Source organism: Genypterus blacodes, unplaced genomic scaffold (assembly GCF_046128005.1).
Source record: "Genypterus blacodes isolate CSIRO-AG114 ecotype Tasmania unplaced genomic scaffold, CSIRO-AGI_Gbla_v1 ptg000027l_1, whole genome shotgun sequence".
Lineage (NCBI taxonomy): Eukaryota > Metazoa > Chordata > Actinopteri > Ophidiiformes > Ophidiidae > Genypterus > Genypterus blacodes.
The window spans coordinates 1916377-1943070 of NW_027466840.1; the positions used below are offsets into that span (position 1 = coordinate 1916377).

Sequence of the window (26694 nt, forward strand, 5' to 3'; positions counted from 1 at the left end):
AGCCAGTGAGCTCCCCAGATTATCCAGAGTTGCTGTTCAATGTTTGCAGAATACAACTTAATCCCATCCCGAGTCTCTGGAGGGGAGCCCAGATACAGCTAATGGGGGAACATCTGTGTGCTTTCAAATCTAGACTGTTTCCCTTCATTCCTTCCACATACTAGAACTGTGAGTTGAGTTGTGGGGCTTTACTTTGAAACCTTTGCAACATATTGATCCACTTGCCTCTTAATGAAGCATTGTTGTCAATACTATGAACTCCGTTGTTGATCTTTGAGGCCCTACCTTTGTTCTGATTGACCGGCTGCATCAGACTGCCTAACAGGAATGCGGGCCAAAGGATAACTAGCTGGGCCAAATGCAGAACACAATCGGGCTGAATTTGATGTCACTACACATCAATCAACATGGTGTTTAATGAAAGCATTACCAAACTTAAGGAGCTTGTCAAAGTTGAACAGTTTATTCTGCCGCTGTGGAGGTTTGATGACAGATCTGTTCACATTCAAACCTCAATATGGTTTACAGACACTCAGTGACCAAGAGAATCATCTAGGAACCGTCCTTACATGTCTGGTTAAAGGTGTCTTCTATATAAGGGCATTGAGAAGCCTGCAATGGTAAAATGTAAATTCAAGTGTTCTCGTTCTTATGACACAGACAACAAAAGATAACTGAGGAATGAAATCCGCTATCATCGGGTCTATCAACGAGTCTGGAATGATCCCAACAAGTCAGTGTCAGCATTCGTTTCACTACAGAACAAAGCTTTTTCCTCCGGCCCAGAATTATCCACAGTAGGACCATAATCATAAATCAACATTTTATTGATTATTTTATCCTATTAATGTATGATGATTACCTATATTCTTCTTTATTTGGAAACATCTGTTAAGATCTACACAAACCACTTCTCTTCTACTTCAGTTTTCAAAACAAACGTATTTGCTTGTGATATAGTGAATAACTTTTTTTTTTTTTTACAAATTCTATTTATTGTACTTATAATAATTACACTGATATTTGGGAATGAGATACAACATCCAATGCAATAACAATTGGAAAGGACTGGAATCTGACTCTGACATCTGATCACATGACTGAGAGACTGTCCTTAAAAAGACACGTTGGGACATTCTCCAAATACAAAGTCCAGTTCTGTTGGGTTCCTGTCCGTTCAAACACCATTGAGGGGGGAGGGGTGTGTGTAGTGCGAGGACGGGCTGCTAGGAACATGGCGGTAGGGTGCCTAGACCAGTCTTGTGTGGGCGACGTCATAAGCATTACCCAAGCAACAAAACAACACGCCGCATCCTCCTCTAGAGTGCTTTGGCCACGCCCACCAAAGCGGGCCTGAGGGTGCGACCGTGCAGCTTGTAGCCCACTTTTGTAACTATGGCGACTGTGCCGGGCTCCTTGCCCTCCACGGGGGCGTGGAAGAGAGCCTCGTGCTCATAGGGGTCGAACTTCTGCCCGTCGGGGTTGAGCTTGACCAGGCCGTGCTTGGTGAACACCTTCTGGACCTGGACCTCGGTCATCACCAGGCCGTCGTACAGGTTCTTTAGGTGAGGGTTCTGGCTGCTCACCTCCTCCTTGGGAACGCTCTCTGTGGCCTTTTCCAAGACGTCCGCCACCTCCAGCAGGTCCTTGCAGAAGCCCTGGATACCTGTTGGGTTTAGATGGTTACATGTCACTGTAAACCTTTGCACAACTAACTTGTATTATTAACTATGACACAGCTTTTTAAGAGACATTATAATAATTACCATATAACTTAGCATCTTCTACCATCTTCTGGCTCCTCGTCCTAAGGTTCTCCGTGTCTGCTAAGGCCCGCTTGTACTTGTCCTGGAAACGATAGAGGAGTCAGTCCAGAGTTTATGGCAAGGCTGGCAACTGAAAGCTTTATTCTGACTGTAATGTAAACAGAATGGCGTCATGATGGGTTTGGTTAAAAGTGTTGTAATCATCGTTGTAGTCCTTATCGTGCTTTCCTTCTCCCTGAATCACCCAGCCGTCTCTATTTACCGTCATTTCCTTGAGCTGCTCCTCCAGCTGGGTCTTCTCCATCAGAACCTTCTCTGCTGCACTCTGCTCTGGATTGTCAGCCTCATTTTGGCCGTTCTTTTGCTGCGCTGCTGCACAAAACAACCGTGGCGATGGTCTGGGGTGGAGAGAAACAATGGGAAACTCATGAAGCATACAATTACTTTTCATTACAGTTACTGAAACATTTCCTGCATTATCCTACACAATTTGGGATTCTGGATCAGGTAACTTTGTCCACACTTCCACTCTAGTGAGCTGTGTTGTTTCTCTTTACAGACCTGCTTTACTAATACCATCACACAGCTTAATCAAAACTACTGACAACAACACTACTACCAATACCTCTGAACTCAGAAGAGTGAAACGTATGGATCGACCGTCTTATTGGCAGTATACTTTTACACCAGCAGGACCCGAGCATCGATACAGCAGTGGAGAGGACCCCGATCATGACTTATCAGGAGTATCAACGACCCTGAGAATCCACAGAGGTTATCTCACACTGTCAGGAGTGAGGAAGGCGAAACGACTTCAGTGTTTTACAATCCAAGTTCAGCTGGGCGAGAATGAACCTCCCTTAAATACCATGACCTGGGTGACAGAGAACCTTCACCCAGACATGATTTAGTATGTCAACACTGTCATCCACTGTGCCTAGCAATAGCGTGCTAACAAGGCTGCTACCGTGCCGTTGATTATAACTACAGGAAGCTAACAGGGGGACAACACGTGAAGCTAAAGGGTTCGTTCATTCCAACAGAAATGTCCTTACCTGATTATAGAAGTTGAAGCTACAAACGCGTAGCTTTGTCGCACTGCTCGCACACACCAACTCGCCATGCTCACCGATAGATAGGACACCACAAGGAAAGCTCCCGATCACACGCTGACGGGCCACACAAACCCAAGGCCGTAACCTGCAGATTCTGGCCAATCAGGAACCACGCTTGTCCCAGCTGACCAATCAGAATTACTTGTGAGTGTTTGACCCCCACAGTATAGTTTGGTTGAGCTGAAGTTAAAGGTGACGAAAGACCGTGTTATTACCAAACGAAACATTATTACAAAATGTATACTATTATAAAATTTTGGTTAAATCATGTCACGTGGGAAATGAATATAATTAATAAAGGTGATCACAAATTAATACAAGGCTCAGCTAGTATACAGATAATGTGATGTAACGTTGATGAAGGTCGAAACAATAACTGAGTACTTTTTACTAAAGTAGTTTACTTTAGTATACTTTGGCTGGATGGTTACGATATGGTTCGATTCAAATGATGTCTAGTCACATGTTTCAAAGTTAATTTATGGATGTTTATCAATCATTTCAGCCAAGCATGCTACAGTAGTTAGTCCTAATATTTACAACGCAAACCTGTTACCATAAATTATAATATTGATATATGATCATATTTTGATGAGCGCATGCCGGAGCACTCTATTTTGGTATATTATTTAATCCAATTCTAAGATAAATGTAGTAATAGTAAATGACTGTAGAATTCCTGAACAGCACTAACAGTGATTCAGAATAATCCCAGCAGTCTTTGAACGCACCAAGGTCATTACACTTACTTATTCGAAACTGTCTTAACTGAGGGGGCATCAAGCTCCACATGTTTTGCTGAAATTCAGAGAGACTTTATTGTAAAACGCATTTAATGTCAGAGAATCTTGCTTTGGCTCTAATTCTGAACGCACTAAACCATAATTTGGAGAGAGCTAATGTACTCTGTTGAACTTTGATGGTGGCAGTTGTTTCTTATGAAGACCTTTCAAGACTGACTTCCTCATCTGTACACTTAAAACTTATTTCTTTTCTCCATAGTCCGTCAACGTTTGCCCTTTAAACAATGGTGGAACCCTCCAGAATTCTCCAACACAGATGAGTAAACAAGCCAGGAGGTGAACATGAAGCAACATGAAGGCCTGGCCAGAAAAGATCAACATCGCTAAGGTAAGCACAGCCTATTAATGCTAAATCTGCTATTCTGCTGGTTTAATTAGAATAAAAATCAGAATGCTTGATGATTTTCTCATAGCATCCAATAACTCTTTCAATTCCAAGATCCAGATCCAAAAGTAATTTACATTCTTTGTTTTGTCGGTATTCCTGTTACTTTTGTATTTGACATGCATACTGTATATTCCAAAATATTAATATTCATACTGGTTTCAAGATCAAATATTGATGAAGTGAACACACCATTTCCACAATGAAATATTTAAACTCAAGTGTAAGTTAAGGGTTGCAATTACAGGCATTGTGCTGACAAGAGAGGTTAGAGTGTGTGCATCATCTGCTATCATTGGCCTCAGCCCCCGCCTATACCTGTTACATGTGTCTGTGTGTGTGTGTGAGAGAGAAAGATTGGGAAATTCGACACTGAGGTACTTTTCAAATCAGACACACACACACACACACACACACACACACACACACACACACAATAACATTCTGAGCCACACTGAAGTACTATATGCTACCAGCAAGGTCATTATTAAATCCTAATATTGCCATTTTCACACGCGCACACACACACACACACACACACACACGCACACACTCTTTAATGCTTAAATACAACTCTAGAGACAGAATCAGACTAAATATAGATACAGAGGCACAAAGTTCACAAAATCCATGTGATAATGTAAAACTAAAAATAGTCTCATCCTTCCAGTTTGATACTGGCGCACCCTCTAACCTGACATGCATCAAATATTCAAACAGGCGCCGCTCCACTTCTGCCACTCTGGACACCTGAGTGCACTGACCTGACACCAATCAAGCCAACAAAAGCATGCTGTCCATTTCTTTTCAACCTTTAGACAGCAGATGGACAGCACAGAGCTCTAACATGTAAATATTTAACACAGATCACCTTCTTAACACTGACACCGCAAGAGGTGTACTGAGAGCTGAATGTGATCCATCTGGAGGAGTGGAATGCTCCTGTGAGGTTCTATTTGCTCTTCATTTTAAAAATGAACAATACAATGCCATGTGTGAACAAAACTAAACAATCTGTGGCTAAATCTTCATTAATGATGTATCTAAATGGTATCATCATAACTTCATATTGGAATTTACATACATTACAACATATGTGTGAAAATTCCTGCAGGGAAGGTGTGAATTGCCCCTGTGATTCAGTCAAACACAGTATAGTGGTGCAGTAACCTGTGTCGTCCATTTGAGAGAGCCTGGATATAATTTGTGTCTGCTTAATATTTACCATAAACATGATAAAATGAAAATCAGAATTTCTGGAAAGAAGTGCAGCTAAATCCTCAGCTCAACTCTCACGGCTTAATGGGGGTGAGACTGGGCCGAGTTCACTGAGGTTCAGGTAGGGCTGAAGTCATATCATGGGCCCGATGAACTGTGACAATGTGAGAAAGCTGGCAGTGAATATGGGTTATTTAAAGAAAAACCTTTTGTATAGTTAGCTTTTTTCCGGTGCTGTTAGTCTTGAAGAAGATGAAGCCATTGAGGAGGCGATTAGGCGGACTCTGTGAAGTCCCTACATGGTTCGAGGTCTAATCAAATACCCCAGCATTGACTAAGATAGTCTCATGACTCATTGGGTACTAGTAGCATTTTCACATACTGTATATTAATGTTCTGACTGTTGTGTGCGCTTTTGCAACCAACAGCAGTTCAGAGTATCCGGTCTTCTTGGAGTCCCTGGGTTGCATCCTGGAAAGGGTTCAGTCTAGGAATACTTCTACTAGGAGACTTGGATGACATCAGGTGGTGGAGGTTGATTGGAAGGAGCCGCCTGCCTGATCTGAACTGATTCTATTATGGGACTCCTGTGCTGGTGATGGATTGGCCATAACAAACACCATGTTCGAGCATAGGGTGGCTCATAAGTGTACTTGGTACCAGAGTCCCTTAGGCCAAAGTTCGATGATCGACTTTGGAGTCGTATCATCAGAGCCATATGTCTTAGACAATCGGGTAAAGAGAGCAGCAGGGTTGTCAACTGATCACCACCTGGTGATGAGATGGATAAGATGGCAGGGGAATGACAGACCTGGTAAACGATCTATGTTCCAACCCTCACCTATGGTCCTGAGCTTTGGATAGTGACTGAAAGAACAAGATTGTGGATACAAATGGCCAAAATAAGTGTCCTCCATCAGGGGGCTGTGAAATTGGCTAGTGAACAGTGATTCGCCATTGATGTCAAGTATAAATTGCAGCATGAAATCTAGGTATAAAACATTAACTTTAAAAACAATGACACATTTTTGCACAGTTACAGTGCGTAATAGGTAGCTACTCAAAGCACCATCTGTTCCATGGCATGTACACTCAGCAGACTGGACGCCAACAGACTGATCAGCATGCTCTCAGCTGATGAACTTCTCCAGCTCCTCACTGAGATCCTGGAACTCACGCAGCCCATCATCTTGTCCTTCAATGTCAAGCACGCATTGGAACACCATATCACCATGTGCCTGCTTGTTCACGCCCGGGCCAGGTGTCTTGACCCGGCCAAGCTCACAATCGCCAAGGCTGAGTTTGAGAACACTGGGAGAACTTTTCTTCATTTAAATAGGCTGAATGATGATAAAAATAACACCTGTGAAACCAATTAAAGTAAACAGTCTGCTTGAAATTACAATTAAATTATTTATTAACACATCTAAGGGGTGTCAATAATTTAATCCTGGCCATTTTCATTAGTTTTATATCTGAAATAGTATTTTACATTGACACGGCAGGAATACGCTTCCATAAAAAGCAAAGGTTCAGCTCTATTAAAAATGTCGTTTCTAATTACAATGATTAATTACTTTCAGTCACTTCCAACTTATTTCAGAGGATAATTGTCTTTCTTGTTTTTATTTGAAGGTACCCACACCTTTAGCCACCTCTGTGTGTTTGTAGGAGGTGAGTGAGCGGGTGACGACATGAATTTAAGTAAGAAGGTGTAAAACTAGATAGTCTAGATTGGAAAACAGTGAAGTAAATTTCGAAAAAAATACAAATTTAAGAATACTCCAGGTACAGGATCCTCCCCTTTGACGCTACACTGAGCTCAGCCACGACACGCTTGCCGTCGCCGGACAGTAGATGGCAGCAGTGAGCCGCCCTTCAGATCCCGCTTGGCACAGCGAAGCGTCCACGTTGTTTCAACTGTCTGCCTTCGCTCCGCTCCCCCTCCCTCCCTCCCTCCTTCCCTCCCTCCCTCTTTCTTTCTCCCGGCTCACCACTGTACACCTATCTATCTCCTACAAACGCAGACTCTGAATCAGTCGCGAAAAAAAAACCGCTACGACGGGGCAAACGATGGCACCTCTGCGCCTCAAAGGAAGGGTCTCCGCATCTGTGCGCCTCTGCGTCTTTCTCCTCGGCGCCTCTGCCTGTGTGGCACAGCCGGGATCCGTGCGTGACTGCCGGGGTTTAAATCGGAGCGGCGGGGAGAACTGTGCGGTTCACGTTGACAGGAGACACGGTGGCTCCCCGCGGGGCTTGCCAACGGACGGCAGCGAGGAAGCGGGTGGCACGGAGTTCTCACGCCGCTCCAGGAGAGCCATATCCCGGGATAAACAAGTGTCTTTGATCAGCAGTTCGTTCGTGCTGAAGGGGGATGCCACCCACAACCAGGCGATGGTCCACTGGACAGGGGAAAACAGCAGCGTAAGTAAACATACGATTCATCTCGTTCTGTCCCGTCACGATCCACTGCATGTACCCTCCTCAACAAAACCCCGCTTTATCATCTTGTGTAATCGCTCCAGCTACGGGGCGCGCTTCATCAAAACAAGTTATTGTTCTGACAGGAGGCTGCTGCGGGCTCTCCAGGTGGAGAAAGGCGGATGTATGGTTTGGTTTTTACGCAGACGCATGATGTTGGATGGTTGAAGGTTCGAGGCTTTGTTGTCAGATACCGTGACCTCTCTCACCTATGTAATCACATTGCACCTCATGGCCAAGCTGTGATGTCATCGCCGGTTTACACTGTACAAAGTGAAACTTGCAGTTAACAGTAATAGCCCGGGTCCAGGTGTAATTCAGGAAATTAACCTAGACCACTTACTTGGTCCTCCCACGCCCCTTTGAGAACCATAATTATCAGTACCGTTATGTATAATAACATTCATAAGAAAATTTCAAGGATGCACCTGTGAGCGCACAGAGCCACAGAGGAGACAAGCGAGGCACGATACAGCTTCAGCTTTAACTTAAATATTAATGTAGCTATTTATTGATGAATTCCAAGTATCTTTCAGTATATTTATGTATTTATCAGACTAAATTATTGAAGTGGCATCATAGGAGAGAAGACCTCACGTGAAAGTATTTCAAAATAAGATATTCGTATATTTTTGAAACTCTTATCATAACAGATTTGAATGGCATAAATGGCGAAGAAGTCACTGCATGGACATCATAGTGTTTTTCCATGGAGCCTGGTCAGATGAGAGCGACAAGAGCAGTCTTTGTGATTGGATATTGACAGATGGCAGGGGATTGGAGTGCTGGTGTCTCCTGGGGACATCACTTGCAATCACAGCCTTTTTGTCAATATAACACATTGCTGTTTAACTGGCTTCAAGGCTGTTCTGAAAAACACAAAAGACAAACAAAAAAAGAACATGGAAACTGACTGTGAAAAGCCAGTTTCATCAGAACTGGATGGTAAAATAATGGGAATGGTCATTTGCAAGTAACATTGCCCAATTAACAACGTAGACAAAACAGCTTATGGGCAACTCCACACACTGGTGCTTCTGAATTGGACTCGGTTACCCAGGAATCACCCAAAGTGACGTCAACATAGCACACAACATAGTCCTATTATCCACCAAAATGACAATGGAAAAAGTTTGGAATTTTCCTTTATCCCTTCTTTACAAAGTTTGGTTTTAAAGAGACCAAACTCTGCCTCTGAGTCTGACTCACAGGTCTGTCCAGTCACTTTTGAGGACTGCACCATGATTCATTAATGACTTCTGGCAGTTCAGTACTTTGTCATTTAAGACTGGATATGGCAGTTATAATAAAAAGGATTCTCCCTATGGACTCCTTGCGGTCTCGGGTATGATGAACCTCCCCAACGCTATCTATTCACTTAATCGAGGCTATGAGTCCACAGGGATCCTCCCATTAGGATTTCACCCTTCTATGTCATGGTTTGACTTATCCTCATATCCTCAATTAACTTGGATTGGGCATCGACTCTGAAAGGTCCTATCTATCCTAATAAACATAGACAGATGGTGCCATTCAATTTCCCTAAGGCTGACATTTATGAGAGGTGTGTAGATTGATAGGAGGAACTGAATCTCTGTCGGCGCTCTTGTTTCACTGTTTCATTTTCGTAAAGAGAGACTGGGACCTTCCAAAGCGATGTTTGATGAGGAGGGTTAGGTGATGATGGGTTGGTGTCACTTTCTGAGGGATGGTAGTCTCTCATACTTCTTGGCAAGGAATTCCACAGTCCAGCTGCCCTGATTGAAAAGATGGTCTATTAAAAGTGTTGTGTTGTTGACCTTATGATTAAATCTTGGGTTTTACATAATGTTTCACAGAGTGGAGATAAGAAAGCTTGACTTGTGTGCCCTTCTGTGTCCGTGCAGCAGCAGGGAGGGCACTCACTTTACTTTGGCAAACCTTGACAGGTCAATTGATGGCTCCGAGCAGTGGACAGCTTTCTGTCAGGTGTCCTACAGAGTTGTCCTTGAAGAGCAGAGATAGCTGGTGAAGTGTGCATATGTCTTATTATGGGATTAATATAGCAAAGAAAAAACTTATACATCAATAAACAGTTAACAGTGATACAATAGATCAATCTGTGACACCTCTGGGACATGATGTCAACAAAACATGGAAAACATACAACAAAACCTTACCAGCAACACAAAGGTCCACGTTATAGGAAGGTGTAAAAGCTTTAGAATATAAAGAAATTTAATTCAAGGGCGCACAAATCTTGTCTGCCACATACATGTCTTTTGTGTTTGTTAGTACCAGAAGCCAGTCTGGGAGGAGACAGGAGGCTGTATAACATGATACAAGCCTTATGAATGGAGAGAGCCTCCACTCTTGAAAGGAGTCTCTTTGTGCTCCTTCTCTTTCCATCTCTATTTCTCTCTCTCTCTCTCTCTCTCTCTCTCTCTCTCTCTCCATTTCTCGCTCCTCTTTTAGGAGTTGTTGACGAGCCCCAGGGAACTCTAAGCTCTGTTCATGGAAATGAACAACGTCACTATGTACGTGTGTGTTTCTGTGTTGCTGGTAATGTTTTGTGTGTATGTGTGTTCTTGAGTCAGTGAGGAAACAACCCCCCACTATTGTGTTTCTGTATTCCCATATATTGATTGGTTGGTGGAGATTATTCATTTGCATTTCACTCACACCTTTTTTAAACGTGCAAGTCGTGTGTGTGTGTGTGTGTGTGTGTGTGTGTGTGTGTGCGTGTGTGTGTCTGTGTGTGTGATGCTGATCCCTGGCAGCCTGTCCCACAGTAGCCTAAGTGATTAATGAGCGACAAAAGGGGTGTTGGCAGTCCACACTCCTGCTCCACTCTCTACCCTTAAAGGGGAATTGTGGGTAATTTCTGCCTCTTCCCTGTGTAAGAGTCCTCTTGGGTGGGAATGAGTGAACTTGAGAAGAACACAGACTTCACGCACACAGCTGCTGAAGGATATTCAAAATGAATCATAGTAAATCACACGGTGGCAGTACCTAGAAAACTGAGAACAGCACCACTTTGGGTGTCATGTATTAATTAGGGGTGCAAAATGATCCTGTTACAAGTTTTTCACACAAACAACTCTTTAATGGTGAAGTTAATACAGAATTGTCAGCATAATAGTAATAATGCAAATGCTGTTACAACAAAACAAAGTGACTTACAAGGCCCTTCAAGAACCCCAACCATACATGAATGTTTCCAGCATCCACTTACTCACTATTTTAGTTTGGTATCATTGTAGATGGGTGTTGATTACCAAATGGCACGAAATTCGACCAGGTGACAGCCAGTGACATTCTCCATTCTTTCTTATGCTAAAATGTTCCCATCATGACATCTTTGTTTTTCCAATTGTGTCTCTATAAACAGTATTTTGACTCTCCCTTGCTGTTTTGCACTCTCCTCATTGTCTTCTGCCATTTTGCTGTCATAGTTGAAAGTTCCTCTTCCTGTTGCCCTGGCAATCCACACTGAAATCCTATAGAGACTTCCTGTGTTTTGAGTCTCGATCTGAATTCTCAATGGATCTTCAACTTGCGCAATTCTCAGTTCCTGCATATTTAATGTATCTCTGTGGTAAAAATACGTGTCAGTCAAATACTAGCAGGTTTTTTTTTCTCCTTTGCATAACCGAAGGGTGGTGATGTTCTGCCAGTTCACCTGTCCAACACATTAATAATAACATTGCAATGACATTTGATATGCATATGCATGTTCCCCGGAGGATGATTCTTAATGATTTTGATCATGTCCCCGAGCTTTCCTCAAGTGCAATGTCACCTCAATTTTTTTATTTAAGCAGCATGAATATTTCCATGATAAAGCAATAGTTTGTTGCATTATTCATGCTCATATTATCAATTGCGATGGATAACAAAGAGGAACAAAGTGAGAGTGGGTGGTGACTGGTGGGTCAGGTTGTTTCGGCCAGTGGCAGGGCAGGAAACAGCGCCCTCTACTGTGGTTCATGAGTACATTAGGCTCTCAGTGCAGCTTTTTTGCAGCCTCCAGCTATCACGACTTTAGCTCCGAATACTGCAAGCATTTCTTGGCTAATGAGCTACTGATAAAACATGAAAATCATCAAGTTTGGCCTGAAAATCTGATATGTAGATGAATTCATGCCTGCTCTGGAGAAAGATCTTGCATTTCCCATGTATGTGTGAGGGGGTGGTGTGAGATGAAGGCTTGCCTGGAGCAGCTATTGCAGCACTGGCTCTCCCTATATCCACAAGAATTGTGATATGTGGCCCAGCAGGGCTTCTTCGGTATTTCATTTTCACAGGGTGGGATCTTCTTCCCACAGCGCTCGCTCGTTATTCTCTAGCCATCCCACTCCCCAGTTCCAAGGACTTTTCAGACACCAAGGTATTTTCAGTTTTCCTCATACGCCAATTGCATGAGAACAGCATGCAGTAATCCAAGCGGGCATCAACAGAAAAACGGATGTATGCAAAACGGATAGTCCTTGTCCTTTCTTATGATTGGTTGAATGCAATACAAAGACAACAGGAATAGGAAATGTATTGAAGTGAGATTGATTAAAAAGGATATATCAAGGAGAAAAAGTGACTAAAATACATAAATAAGTAGACAAATAAATGAATAATACTCCCTTAAAACCAAAAAAAAGCCCAGGGTAGGTCTTGAGTTTGCTTTCAAAAATATCAGAGCTTTGTGCTGCCCTCAGGTCTTGTAGTAATAAAAGGATTCCTCACTATGGGCTTTTGTTCTGACTTTAGAACAAATTAAAAGGCCACTACCAGAAGACCTGGGGGTTCTAGCGGGTCCATAGGCTAAAAGCATATTTGTTAAATAGGTACAAGACCTTTAAGAGCTTTATTTGAACCAATAAACTGATTCCTTAAAAATCAATTCTGAAGCAAGCCACACAGCCAGTGCAGAGACTTTAAAATCAATGTAAGATGTGCGCTCTCTCCGGTCCTAGTCAGCACATGTGCAGACATTTCTGAAGTAGTTGTAATTGAGCTATATTCTGTTGACAATGGACAGAAAAAAGAGCATTGCCATAGTCAATCCTGCAGGTAATACAATCATGCGTTAGTATTTCTGTGTCGGCTTGAGAGAGAAACAGCTGCACTCTGGCAATCATGTTATGTTATGTTTCCTGAGTGCGGTTCAAAACGAAGATCTGAATGAAAGATAATGGTTTGGGGTTTCACTTGTTGACAGAGGTTTAATGCTGGTGCTTGCAGTTTCACATTGAGTTTGTCTCTCTGAGTTTCTGAACCATTAACCAAGACTTCATTGGATTGGAGTCAGCAACTGTAGCCTTGATGATGCACGATGACGCTGCGTTCCTCTCTGATGCCTACCTGTGCTTGTGTGTTTGTTTTGGTCACTGCGTCTGCTCCTATGAGTCCACTGGCCCATTTTTCTGCTCTGTAACAACACAGCGGGGTCGCAGAGTTGAAGATGCTAAGATTTTCCTTGGCGGTAACGTGGATGGACAGGGTTAGGAACAGGAGTATATTAGAGGGACAGACAAGGTCAGACGGGTTGGAGACAAAGCGAGAGAGGCAAGATTGAGATATGAGGAGGAGAGATGCTGGCGATATCGGGAGAAGGATGATGAAGATGGAGCTGCTAGGGGAGAGAGAAAGAGGAAGAAAGAGGAGGTTTATGGGTGTGGTGAGAGTGAATATGCAGTTTCAGAGAAAGATACAGAGGATAGGAAGAGAAATCATCAAATGTGGCCACCCCCAAATAGGAGACACCAAAAGAAAAACAAGAAGATCAGCAGTACACTATGCAACATAATGCATGTGTGTGAAGGAGTTATCAAAAAGATTACCGCCAATCCGACACCTCCATAGCAAATAGAGAAAATTCAACTATTAAAGAGAAACTGTCAAACAGTCTGCTGCTATTTACAATAAGGCAACTAAACATGCCAGACAAGCACAATTATCAAAATTGATAGTCAACCCCCAGAATAACCCCAATATCCCCTTTTCAACTACTGACCTTTTGAATTAACCCTGTTTTATGAAGTCTCGAGTATGTTTACCAACTCAAAATGTGAAGAATGTGTAGTGAGTGCACTACAGAGATAAAATAGACACGATTTGATCAAATTTATGCCTATGTCAGTCTATGAATCTCAATACCCCAGAACGTTTGTTTTTACGTGAGGAAAGACGGGAGAATTGTGCCCTGGTTGATACCTTACAGAAAAATGTAGTAAATATACAGTAGTGTCTGCAAATACTCAATCTGGCCTCCAACATGGACGCTCTGTGCTTTGTGTGTTAGGTGGTAAGTGGTTGTCAAGGTTCTTGCTTGTCCCTTACTCACATCCATCACAAAACCTCTATGACCTCATTCTCATCAGCAACGGCGGGTCGACAAAGAATCACACTTTTACACATTGGTGAGTAACTCAGGTCTCAACACACAGTGCCTGCTGCATTTATAAGAGAGCTGGGGATTTGTCAGGGCCCAACTAAAGTGTGCACAAAGATTACCTGTGAACAAAAATTGTGGATAATTTTGTGAGGGAGCTTGGCCTCTGAAATTAGCTTCACTTGCTTACCAAATTCAAAGTGCAAAGAAATCACACACAACCACACATTTCCCCATTTATATCAATAGGCTGTACTTAGGGCTGACATCAGGAATGTTGAATCAAGGTTTCCAGAAAAATAACTTGTGCGGATATAACGCTTTTACACAAAGCGTTTTTACAGTGACCTTACATTCGCCCATGCATAGACTGATGGCAGAGTCATACCATGTAATTGAATGTCTCTATTCACTCATGCTGTGCTTTATTCCCACCTTTCTGACATTTTATGCAGTTAGCAACACTGAGCTATAACAAAGCTGAAAGCTGGAAGGGAGTTCAGTGTCTTGCAGACAGGAAATAAGCTGCCACTGGCATCAAACTGGCTGCTTTCTGTTAGGGAATGGTCAGTTGTCATGACAGCACATCCTAAAGACATTGACAAGACTTGATCTTTTTCAATATGCCTTTGGGGGAAATGACATTGGAACAAATGTCTAAAATGTCAATGCTTAAAACACAATGCAATATAGAGTAAATCATCAGACTTCCCGTCTTGAAAATCTCCCACTCACTAAGAGGACTGTCAGCTGGAAATATCTCCAAATTTCAAGGCTTGTCAGTTTCCATCTTTATCTCTTCTTCTTCCCTGTGGTCTCGTTTGACTTCATGCTTCGTATTGAGAAGCCTTTTACCTGGGGCAGAGATATGCCAGGAGTGGGCATCCTTGCTTGAACTACAACAAGTCACTTCAGTGGTAGAATATGCAGTGGAGTGGAGTCTGCATCACCAGCGTCACCATATTGAGGCCAATGCCACTGGGAACAGTGAAAACAAGGGAATGGAAAATGAGAAAACCACTTTGGGGAAAATGCTGGGCGATACATTATTATGCAGGTAATGCTTTGCCGCGTGAAATGCTGATTGGCTTCAATTGGCCCACTGGCACCTGCACAACATGCATCTCCCAATAGTGTTACAGCTGTTACTGCCTTGATGAGCCCTTATCTGTCTGGCGGACTGGCATTATCTTGAGATGTATTCTGTTATGGTCAGGGTTGGGGGGTTTGAACAGCTGCCTCGGGTCAATATGGTGGGGGCTGAAAAAACATCTGTTCAATATGTCGGGAGAATTGGGGTAAAGAATGGAGACTGGAGTAGAATGTGATTATTTGGCTGGCCAGTCCTTCCCTGTTTCAACAAAACCTATCTATAAATTCATTGATATGCAAATGCTAAGGTAAGGGTATAAAGAGTAAGTTGTGGTCGACTGCAAATTCTACCACATTTAAAAAATATTCCATCACCACATTCTATTATGTTGGTCTGCTTGGGTCTATTGTTAAAGACTTATTCTGTTTTCTTTTTTCAATTTGTGACACAATTCACGGGGCTAGATAGAGCCCTGCGTCAAGATACAAATCATTCCAGTGTGTCAGAGAAATTGAATATATGATTGGCTGCGATGTGGTCCCCGCATGCTTGGTGGGTAATCCACCAAAGGGGGATGGGGGATAGCAGCAAACGGCAGCAAAGGGAATGCCGCTAAGGCTCGGTCATGACAGCTGCACAAACAGGCATACATATGTATGCCACCACACTCACACACACACACACACACACACACGCACACACACACACACACACGCACAGAGGGTGGCACACCTATGTGATGACATGCTTATGAGAAAGAGAACCCCAGAGACTGAAAATCACACACTCACAGCAGGATGGTGCCAGCTGCCTATTTGTGTGTGTATGTGACTTCAGAGCATCAGATGCTGTGTGCACATGTCAGTGTGAGTGCAACCTACTGTGTCTGTTGCATTTCTAGTCCTGTCTTGTTTTATTTATTTTCACCCTGTAAGCTGCTTCCCTCTCCAATGTTTCAATTATAGACCACTTGTGGACCCCTCTGTGTACACTGTAACTCTAGTACAGGCAGTCCCCAGGTTACCAACAAGTCGAATTTAAGTCGGAACAGTTCACGGTTCCCTAATGATATTGACTTTGGCACCAGTCAACAGTTATTTCATATTTGAATGGTTATTTTTTAAAATGGAGCAGTCAGTGATAATGGATTGATCCTAACAGCCCTATTTTTCATACTTATGTGGTTGAGTTAGATTGAATCCAATTCTGTATGGTTCTGTCCTTGGAGGTAAATCTGTCCCGTTGTTCTGCACGGTGGTTGACCAGAAAATCAGTCACGCTTACCTCAACAGTTCTGTGTTCTATGGGAAAGGGTCACAGTCAAACCACAGACATTTTCCAATTCAATTTTCAATGTGACACCAAAATGAGCCAAGGCGTAAATTGAAAACCACCTCAGAGTGACTCTTTGCAATTCTGTTCGAGTCGATCATTTTTATTCCTTCTTTAGGTAGTTCTATGAGTCTAAACCTCGTCATAAATCACTGTGCCTGTGCGATCTTGTAGATATCTCTTACATTAGTGTCTGACTCTCAGGGTGCTCCTGGCAGATGTCAGACACACTTGAAGAGAACAGTTCCCTTTGATTCAGCATCACACACATGATGACCTGTCTTCTGGGCGGGGTATTGTTGGTACATTGATGAAGTACCTGGACGAGGTCGGCCAATGTGAAGAAACCAAATCTCATAGTGGTGGGACAACTTTTTTTTGCTAATGTTCTGCAGTCTATGTTTGAAGAAGGGTTGTGATTTCCTGGTCTCTTTGTCTTTCTGTCTTCAAAACAGCACCGTTAGAGCAGTTTCAGGATTCTAAAAATACTAAGAAAATCTTACAGTCACAGCATTCCAGTTAAGGGATTTTCTCTACGGGAGGCAGTTCTAGGACTTGAAAAACTAAATGTACTGTATGAGTTTCTGTTCACTACTCAGAGTTAACTGGGCTTGATTGGCTGACTGGAGAATGAAAGGAAAATGGAAATGAAGTTGTTATTGCAAAACCACATCCTTTGATTATCATTCCACAAGCAATTTAAAACATTAGTAGCACACAATTCCAAACAGGACACATCAGACGCTCATCAGACTTTGCAAAGTCCCCCTTTTAACTAGTTTTTTCGCAGATTTCTCACTTTCCGCTCTCTCACTCCATCTTTTTCCTGGGCTACTCCTGATACTTGCACCAGGTCAGACAAAGGCGTGTAACCTGGCACGTCTGGGAGACCAGTGGGAAAGACAAAGTTAAAGAGAGGCAAAAAGGTGTACAGTGAATGAGAATGGGAGAGAGTAAGAGACCCAGAGGAGATCTTGGACACAAAAGAGGAGGGGGGGTATTAATCTGATAATGGCCGCTGGGCAGAATGACTCCTGCTCAACTATATTGTGGTTCCTCTCACCATCATCTATCTATAGAATTGAGATATAATAGAAAGGGAGTGAGAGAGAGAGAAAGTGAGATAGGTATGTACCCGGTCTATTGTGTGCCTACTGAGATAAGACAGGATGGGATTTCAGAGGCTGATTTCAGACGCTCTTCTTGCTTAGATGAAGCTGAGTTCCTGTTTGTCCTTCACATTGTTGGAGCCACACCTTTCCATCAATGCACTGCATGATTTGAAAAGTTCAGACACCTGTTGTTCACATGTGGGATTACTATATTTCACAGCTCACAGGGGTTAGATTGCCATCATTTTTACTTTTTAATGAGTTTTTCGTACAAAGGGGAACAATAAAAGCCTTGAGAGGAAGAGAGAGGAATACTGGAACAGACGGGTTCTACTGTCTTGCGACATCTCATGTCAAACTCACCCTGACAGATCTTACAAGCCAGGCCAAGTTTAAAATGGCCCATGGATCCAGCTTGATGATTTCCAATTCCATTTCTCAGTTAGTAACCATTTGATAGAACGTTTGTTCATTCGAGTTCATTCACAGACCATTGTTCTGAACCGACAAAAGGTATTTGTGGAGAGTCACAGATTGTATTGTCAAAGCTCACCACATCCAGGTGTGTTGGCAGACCTGACAAAAAGCACAATCTTTTACCTCGCATCTTGAAATGTATTGTGCTAAATTCATTTGCATGTAAAATTAGTCTTCCTTTTTGAGAAACTGAGAGCGTTCTGTTGTTTTTTAGTTGTATCTGTTGAAATATGCAAATAGAGCAAAGCACTTTGTCAAGTCTCGGGCTGGACTGTGCTGACAGGCAGCTGGTTGTTGGTACGTAGCTTTGAGAGAAGAAGAGAAGCGAGTCTTGACCTTTGGTGAAGACTGTGCCAGCCCTCTCACAATGCCCTGATAACTTAACATGGTGACATTTACGGTCATTGGTGCACTGTAGCCACTGTGGCTGGACATTAACAGAGTGGAGCAGATTGCTATTTTAAATAGAATGTAATAATAAATCACCCAGCAGCCAATTAGATGTATGTGCTTCCTTGCTTCAGTGCCAGCATTATTTAATTTAGCATAAGCGGGTATAGGCTGGACTTTACATAATATGGTATGCAGTTAAATGTGTACCCTCAATGGAAAATGAGCAAGTCAGCTCTTCATCAATGCACATTTGTTTACCAAGGGGCTTGGTAGAGAGATAGAGGTAGACAGAAAGTGGGAGAGGGAGAGACAGAGAGAGAGGGGCTGATACTACAAGTGAGATCTGATACAAATGTACTCGTCAACTGAGAAAGATTAAATTGATTAATCAACTGAGAGGAAGAGCCTTAGGCATTTCCTTGTTCGCTCTCTTTCTCTCTTCATCTTTGTCCCTCTCCATCCTGTTTCTGTCTCTTTCTCTTGCCACTCTGTCTGTCTCAGCTGTCTGCGATTCAAATAAGAATAATTGGAATTTGCAGTTGTTGTCCACCTGTCCTGTGCCTATTAACCACAGTGGAGAGGAGACATCTGCTGCAGAATCACCTGCTGCAGTGCCCAAACAGCCTCACTAGAAACCAGGCACCACCCTGAGTTTGGTAACACTGTACACTTAAACATGTGTGTTTGTGTGCAGCTCAACTTCCTCTGACTGCATTAGGAGAAGCTGATAATTGGTGAGAACATTAAACTTGACATTTTGGTTCAGTCACTGGGCTAAATAGTATAGAACATAGGGAACCAGAGTATGGTCCGAGTCATATTCCTCCTTTCATAATGAATGGAAATGTACTTCCATACAATACATTTTCTTCTTCACATTATTTTTCTTCAAACATTTGAGCAGGAGGATGAAGTGCATATTTGGCAAATGGCTGAATAAGCAAACTCTCCATAGTTATGGGCTTCATGTTGCTTGTGAAACACTCGCACTGAGTTCACTTGGGGACAATGAATTCGTATTTTGGTGCTGACAGAAGTGTTATTGGTCTGTTCATATATGAACTGACCTTAAAGGGGAAACACTTTAGGGTCGGATTAGAACTCTCCGAAGGATCTAGGTGTGTAGTTCAGTTCATAGCAATCAAGTTCCATGCAGTATGAGCTCACGACAGTTAACTAAAACCTTCCAACACTTGAGCTTAGTTCATGTAGTAACTACACTGACCAACACTGACCCAAGCTAGAACATTGTGGGCCACATAGGCCGTGCCTCACACCTCCCAATGAATGCACACTCTGTTTTTCCTAAGGAGACATAAAGCACCAAGGTCAGTCAGATGTCAATAGGACATTGTTTAGGGTGATGGGGGTTTAGTTCAGGAAAAAGAGGGTGTATCCCTGGATTAACATTGTGATGGCAGCTGTCATACGCCAAAATAAAGCACCTTCAGTCCTCCATTAGAAGATGCCCTTTGGACAATGCCCCATTGTCCAGCTTGACATGGCCCTACCCTTTAAGAACCTACCTGTCTGGTGTCACCTGTAATTAGTTAGGATGACCTTGCAGGCCATTGGTAATTATAATTGAGCTGAGCAGTGATGATAACACCTGTGGAGTGACCTGTAAAAATGTAGCAGGGCACAGGTTAGATTGAATTTGTGTCCATTGCCATGTTCAGGACTTGTATGATGGATAGCGTTTTTGAAATAACAGTGTTGTCCCAAAACTTGGGACATTATGTTCCCTGTGCCTGTTACAAGGGAACACCTGCAGGGTAAAACCGGAGGCTGCGAAAATGGCACCGCTTCAGCCTATTCATTGTCTTTTATTGTATTCTCAATACTCACTGGCTATGTGGGTGGAAGCTTTTCCTGTGTTTCCTTTTGTGTGCTGGGTACTCCTTCTTCCTTGTCACCAACCTACGACTCTCAGGAGTGTAATCATTCCTCTGCTGTAACTTGACACCTCAGAAAAGAAGCTTTTCACAGTAATGTTTAGGTAGAGGTTTTATAATCCTAAAGAAACAAAATGCATTTTGTTTCCTTTCATAGAATACAATTTGTTATGGTCACCATAGAAACTACTGTCTCTGCAGATGTACAGGACACACATTTTCCTGTGCTTTGACCTTAGTGTGTGTGAAAGTGTGTGTGTGAATGATACTGCATTCCCTCATGCATGTCAATGGAGAAATGTAGTTGGTCAGTTTGTTCAACTGAAGGTAGAAATGTGAATATAACACCAGACAACTGTGACAATTGAAGAAATAGAGAAAGAGGATGAGGAGAGCTAGAGAGAGAGGTAGAGAGAGAGAGCGACAGAGAGAGAGACAGTGAGAGAAGGATGTGGAAAGTGGGTTAATACTTTCTGACATGAATAACGCTCGCGCATCGTAAACAAGGCTACACTTGATGCTGAGACAGTTTTGCCAATATAACGAGGATATGACTCTAAAATAAATATCACTTCACACATCTTCACAGCTCCTGAGTGAGGGTAAATGCGCCATGATTTGTGGAACAATGGAACACTGAAAACCACAGGGCCTCAGGGAATAAGGAAAGAAACTCTAGTCAACTGAAACAGACACAAAAGCAGTCTCTACGAAATAATGGATGCAATTATTTATTACTCTGGCTGTGCAGTGACATACATGCAAGGAACAGTGGGGAGTGTCCATGCAGAGACTAGGAGCACAGAACCTTCTACAGAATGTACAAACTTCACTTGGTAACAATGTGGCAATGGATGGCAGAAAGGGAAGAATCACAGGAACATTGTCAACAAAAACATTTTATATCAAATTATTAGATTTTTCGCATGCTGATTAGTGATGGCTTGGTGTTAAGTGCTGTCACCAGGCTTCCTTATGCCTCCAAAGACATATCTAGGATTGGTCAGGTTTCACTTGACAGTTGAAGGTGTACAGTTCTCTGTTGATACAAGCTCAAGCCCCAGAACCTCAACCTCAAAGAAGCTCGAAACCTGCTGAGGCCATCTCCCATGTGTCCCTGCCGCTGGAGAACAAACCTCTGAGGACACCATTAGTTAGAGACATCCAGGACCATCCCTGTATTTTCCTTAATGAATCTGCATAGAGGTCTTAGTTTATGGGAGCTGCCGGCATCGGATGGTGAACCCTGTCAGTGATATTCGGCTTTTCACTTGCACTTGGCATTATAATGAAGCTAATGACTATCATGAGAGTTTGATTAAGCCCCTGCTCTGGCCAAGGCTGTTGAGATGAATCATTTTAATGGTAATCATGCTTATAAAACATCACTGATTCAAAACGCGATGATTTTGATGCTACATTTTCGCAAAGAAAGATAAGGGAAGGGCAGATACTGTGTTATGTTTATATCAAAGGTCAGGTACTGCTTTTAAAGACACAATCCTGATCCAGTGTTTTGTTTTGGTGTGTATCTATCTCACTGACAGGAGGCTCAGATGCACTGGCTGCTGTAATTAACACATGATAATTAATTTACTGGGGGAATTGGCAGAAGATGAGGGTGCCCCGGGGGTTAAAGAATGCTGTAGGAAAAGAATGAGCTTGCCAGTTCACCGTCAGTGCTGTGAAAAGAGACGCCTTGAAATTCCAGGCAGATGAATCCATTTAAACCTTAACATTGCCTGTGGTATGTCCAATCCTGTCTGGGAAGGAACCACCGACTCCTCAGCATTCACTTTCTTTGTTTCTTTGTTTCAAGAAATTATCAAAATCAGCTTGGGAGGAAAAACATTATTTTGTTTAATTACTGTGGATGGAGAGTTTGTTCAAGACCATATTTGAAGGTTTATTTAGTACTAAGTATTGGCTTTAACAAGAAAAGCTCTCAGAGAGATTTTACAGCCATGGCTCCTTTTTGATAGCAGAATACACATTTTAATCATAGTCATTCTAATCTCCTGAATCACTTACTGGGGCCTTTGACCGATTTAAGATGAAAGCAATAGCAGAGCTTTTGACACTAACCCGAGCACTTTTAGAAGAATGAGTCCACTCAAATTGGCAGCTAATTATAGCAAAGTGGTATCGAAAAACAATGATAAAACTTCGGTCTGGCCTTGTCCAGACAGTCTACATATGAAAGGAAGTTAAAAACACCCCACTTCCATGGTTTTATATACATCTATTCATATAGACCACACCCACACTTGACTACATTTCCATGGTTTTGTCAATAATCTTTTGAAATGCAGCATTGAGAGATGGACTCATAAGGCCTTGTGGGTGGAAGTTTCGCTTTATCAATCATACAATAATGTCATAAATACCACTAAGAATATATTTTGAACATTTATTTTATGTGTGAGGTAGCCCTGGAGCCTTGGATGATGCAGGAAGATGCTGGTTTGTATGTACGGTTGTTTGTAAGTTGGATGTTTGTACCTCGGTAACCGCCTGCGTGCGTATGTTGATATTTAGGGAAGAAAATGGAACTGAAATAAAACTCTTCCTCACATTGACAGGGATAAACTGGCACCATGTCAAGGACTCAGGCAGTTGCCAAACTCGACTTGGGTGTTGTTTGTGTTTCATTGTACTGCAAATGGACAAGAAGCCAGCTAAATAAGAAATACATCATTTACAAAGCATCATTCTGAGTGTTAGTTGAAAGCTAAAACGACACACAAATCATACTAGAGTCTGAGGAACATCTCTTATTCACATTCAAGATTTGGCAGGTGGCAGTAGTCCAATCCTGCAGCGCCTGGAGGACGAGCACATGGCTGTAAGTAGCTGCCAGCTCACTCTGTCTATCTGCCTGTAACTACTTCCAACAACATGCATAGCTAACTAGTTCATTCACTGATTATCACACTACGAGTGACTCAATGTCAATATCAAATCCATATCTGGCACGTTGCTTACTTCATTTGCATTGCATCACTGTTAATGCCACTGGCCTTACAAAAACCCAGTGTTTGCCCCAGGTCAATTATGCATCGCTGCAGCCAGATTCAGGTCATTTGTGGTGCAACTGCAAAGGCTTTACAGGAATTAATGGAAAAAATAAGCTAAGACTTGCTTTTTTATTTGAATGAAATAACACGCACAACCAATTTGCAGAGCCAGCAATTATACCTGTGATTGGGGCAAAAGCACAAGTACAGATTTGTTTATCATGAAATTGCACTTACTCCATCTCTGCCTACTGCAAGGCTGCACAAGAAAGCACACATTAGTGATGAACACACACTTTTGGAGGAGAACGCAGGCCAGCTTTGTGATTCATCCTCCAAAAACATGGACGATGTTTACTACTGCCAGCAAACTCACTTCCTGCTCAGGGCTATTTGGCTCTGATCACAACGTTTTGTCTCAGGTGTCTGGTGGAAATGTGCTCAGGGGAAGAACACCTGTAATCCTCAATCTGTCTTTTGTTGTGTTTTAAAGATTGGTGTGTTATGCTTGGACTCTGGATGAGGCTGTGATATGCCATTTATTGCCAACACAACATTGAAAAGCAGAGGTTGATGATGTATTGGGTGAGGAGGCAAGTGTCTGTGTAATTACATATTCTTATCGTGTTTCGAGAGGATTTAATCATTCATGTGGTGTGGATAAAAATGTTAAAATTGTGTAGCAAAAGGAGTTTAAAACAGAGGTCAAAGGGAACATTCCCACTCAGCTGTCCTTTCGTTCCCTCCTCCTCTTCCCAGCAGCTGTCTGCCTTCCTTACAATCCCTCACCTGGAGGCATCCTAGGAGGTTTTCATCTTCCTAGTGCCTCGATTAATTATTGATTACACAGATGGACGTTCATACTTGCATAATTAAACACACATAAAAGCAATCACGAACACACACACGCACCAAATATTTCACTTTGCATTATCTTTAGATTAAACAGAATGTTGGTTTGGGTCACCTCACGGTAAACAAAGATGCGACCAAGATGTTCCCTGTCTGCCTTCCAGTATTTCTTCTCATAATAGAACATAAGCAGCATTTTTTGCACCTCCTCCGCCACGTTTTTATACTTCAGTGCATCTATATGAGGTGTGTGTGTGTGTATTTGATTTTGCCATCTTAAAGGCTAGCAGCGGTTAATGAAAGGCAATTACTCTGTAGCACCGGTGACTGTCAGTCTAGGAGGCCTTTCGTTCCAGTATAAACCCAGAGCACGGCTTTGACCTGAGAATGCTGTGAGGATCAGATGCTCCCCTCTGGAGCGAACAGAAATATTATGCATGAAAAGGTCACATTTACAAAGACCTGCATGTTGTCAACATACCGTATGTATGACACATTTTTGTAACCTTATGACTGAATAAGCATAAAGGGTGGTATATACTGTGCGTACTGTATGTGCTCATTTCAGCACAGGATTTGAATCTGTTGTATGTTTGTGTACATTCATGCATCGCTCGTCTGACCTTGTAGTTGGCATTCCACTCAGTTACTCAGATTTGATCCCTCTGCATGTGGGGTTAGTAACAAATTAAGGTACAGTCACTAAAAGGAGTCACACACAAAATATGTATTTTCTGGTATCTGGATATAGGTCACATTTTTAATATAAGGTGTATAAGGCGTACATGCATACTTGCATAACTGCAAAGAGCCTACATAAAGCACTCTTTATTATCACAGCGAGATAAGCTACTCCTTCACATTAAAACAGGCTTTGAGCTGACACTAAGGGAGCACTCAAAATGAGATTACAGAGGAGTGTGTAATAAAAAAAACAACTGTTTCAACAGGGGAGCCATGTCTTTACCTATTAATTTACAACTTCTATGAAAACAACACTTGGCAGATCTCAAACTGAGCTTTTTATCCATTTTCACTGTTAACACCTACACCCCATCCTTGTCTGTCTGGTGTTGATGCGGTTAATTTGGTGTCAGGATAATAAATTATTACTATCAGCACTGGTGGCCGCAACACGTCGTGCCTCATCCTGCACAGCAGTGTGGTGATCATAGCCCTGCTGGTAGGGAAGTGTTTTTTGTGCATGTGTCACCGTGTGTTGTTGTTTTCACTAAAGAAGAACATGCAACACTGTGCACTTTGCTTTGCTGCATGTGGCATGTAATCATTTATTGACATCTCCAAAGCTTAAACTGTGTTTCCCTGTGGGTGGGCTCAGCTGCACAATCGATCACAGTCATATAATCACACATTACGAACACTCACACGCACACACGCACGGCCGCACAAACACACACACGGAAAGAGAAACAGAACAGTCTTTTTGTGATTGATATTTGACCATTTACAACATTATCAGTTCCATAAACAATGTTATACAGCAACAAGTAAGAAAATTGGACTGTAAAACATTTGAAAACCAATAACAATTCTGAAATCTCCCTACAGTTACACTTCAATAATGTGTGTGGCTTCTTCTTGCAGCCATTTTTGTTACATAGACTCAATATTGGTGATGGTGTGGACAGGGATTCACCATGCAGGCAGGACCCAGCTGCACTTTGGGCAGGATGGGCTGATTGGAGAGCATTTTAGGGGGGAGATTTTGGATCCGCTAGTTGTTCCATATGTTAGGCATCAAAGTTTGACCTTACAACAAGTTAATGCCATGCCACACCCAGCTGGAGAGGTCTGTAGAGCTCTGGGGTGCAGGTGTATGAGTGCTGACTTGTCGTTCCTATTCCTCTGATCTGAACCAAATAGCACATGTGTGGGATGTGTTGATTCGCACCATTGGAAGACATGATCCTCCGCTAAATGCCCTGCAACTGCGTGATTCACTTAAACAGGAATGGGAAAACATCCCACGACAACAGATACAGACACTTATTAGATGCTATACAGCAATGATGCCAAGAAGTAGTGACTGGAAGAGGTGGCCACACATATTACTGAAGTGTGACTGTAGTAAAATTTCAGAATTGTTGTTTTACGGTTTCATTTCCCCCCGAGCATACTTCAAAAGATGCAAGATGAAAAGAAGTTGCGGGTCACTGTAGATCACTATGGGCCTGATTCAAAGTTGCTAACTTAAATGGGACCGCCTACATCAAACGCTTTGCAGGGAAAGTTATTGACATTCAGGGCTGAGATGAACTCATGGCACTTAACTTTATTCGGCTGACTGCTGGGATGACCTCCAGCACCCCGTGACTCTGAAAGGATAAGCAGGTGTAGTGGATGGATGGATGGAATAAACCAATGTAA

General features: G+C 42.5%; 2 protein-coding genes and 1 long non-coding RNA gene across 10 annotated transcripts in view; 2 read left to right on the plus strand and 1 right to left on the minus strand.

Moving 5' to 3' along the window:
* Positions 1 to 968: 968 nt before the first annotated feature.
* grpel1 (GrpE-like 1, mitochondrial) lies at positions 969 to 2966 on the minus strand. The gene is made up of 4 exons (XM_076143835.1): positions 2822 to 2966; positions 2029 to 2164; positions 1767 to 1848; positions 969 to 1666 (listed from the first exon to the last, which is right to left on the minus strand). Exons 1-4 carry the CDS (start codon positions 2887 to 2889, stop codon positions 1320 to 1322), a joined length of 633 nt encoding a protein of 210 aa, XP_075999950.1. The 5' UTR covers positions 2890 to 2966; the 3' UTR covers positions 969 to 1319.
* Positions 2967 to 3060: 94 nt separating this feature from the next.
* On the plus strand, positions 3061 to 6717 carry LOC142993156 (uncharacterized). Of its 5 annotated transcripts, none has more exons than XR_012961106.1 (3): positions 3061 to 3181; positions 3884 to 4012; positions 4790 to 6717. It is a non-coding gene; the product is annotated as an uncharacterized LOC142993156 (long non-coding RNA). The 5 variants fall into 5 exon arrangements; XR_012961108.1 differs by having other exon boundaries at positions 3061 to 3073; XR_012961107.1 differs by lacking the exon at positions 3061 to 3181 and adding an exon at positions 3636 to 3702.
* A 562-nt stretch (positions 6718 to 7279) lies between these two features.
* sorcs2 (sortilin-related VPS10 domain containing receptor 2) overlaps positions 7280 to 26694 on the plus strand; it is a 114976-nt gene continuing 95561 nt past the window's right edge. For all 4 annotated transcript variants that reach the window (XM_076143878.1, XM_076143879.1, XM_076143880.1 and 1 more), the window contains exon 1: positions 7280 to 7711. In XM_076143878.1, coding sequence (XP_075999993.1) covers positions 7361 to 7711 — 351 coding nt within the window. In that variant the 5' untranslated portion in view covers positions 7280 to 7360. The remainder of the gene's footprint in view (positions 7712 to 26694) is intronic.

Coding starts and splice junctions, on each gene's coding strand:
- grpel1 (XM_076143835.1), bottom strand. CDS start 2,889: ATGGCGAGTTGGTGTGTGCGAGCAGTGCGACAAAGCTACGCGTTTGTA. Junction 2,165..2,821: donor GCTTCAACTTCTATAATCAG/GTAAGGACATTT, acceptor TCTCCACCCCAG/ACCATCGCCACGGTTGTTTT. Junction 1,667..1,766: donor AGAAGATGCTAAGTTATATG/GTAATTATTATA, acceptor TAAACCCAACAG/GTATCCAGGGCTTCTGCAAG.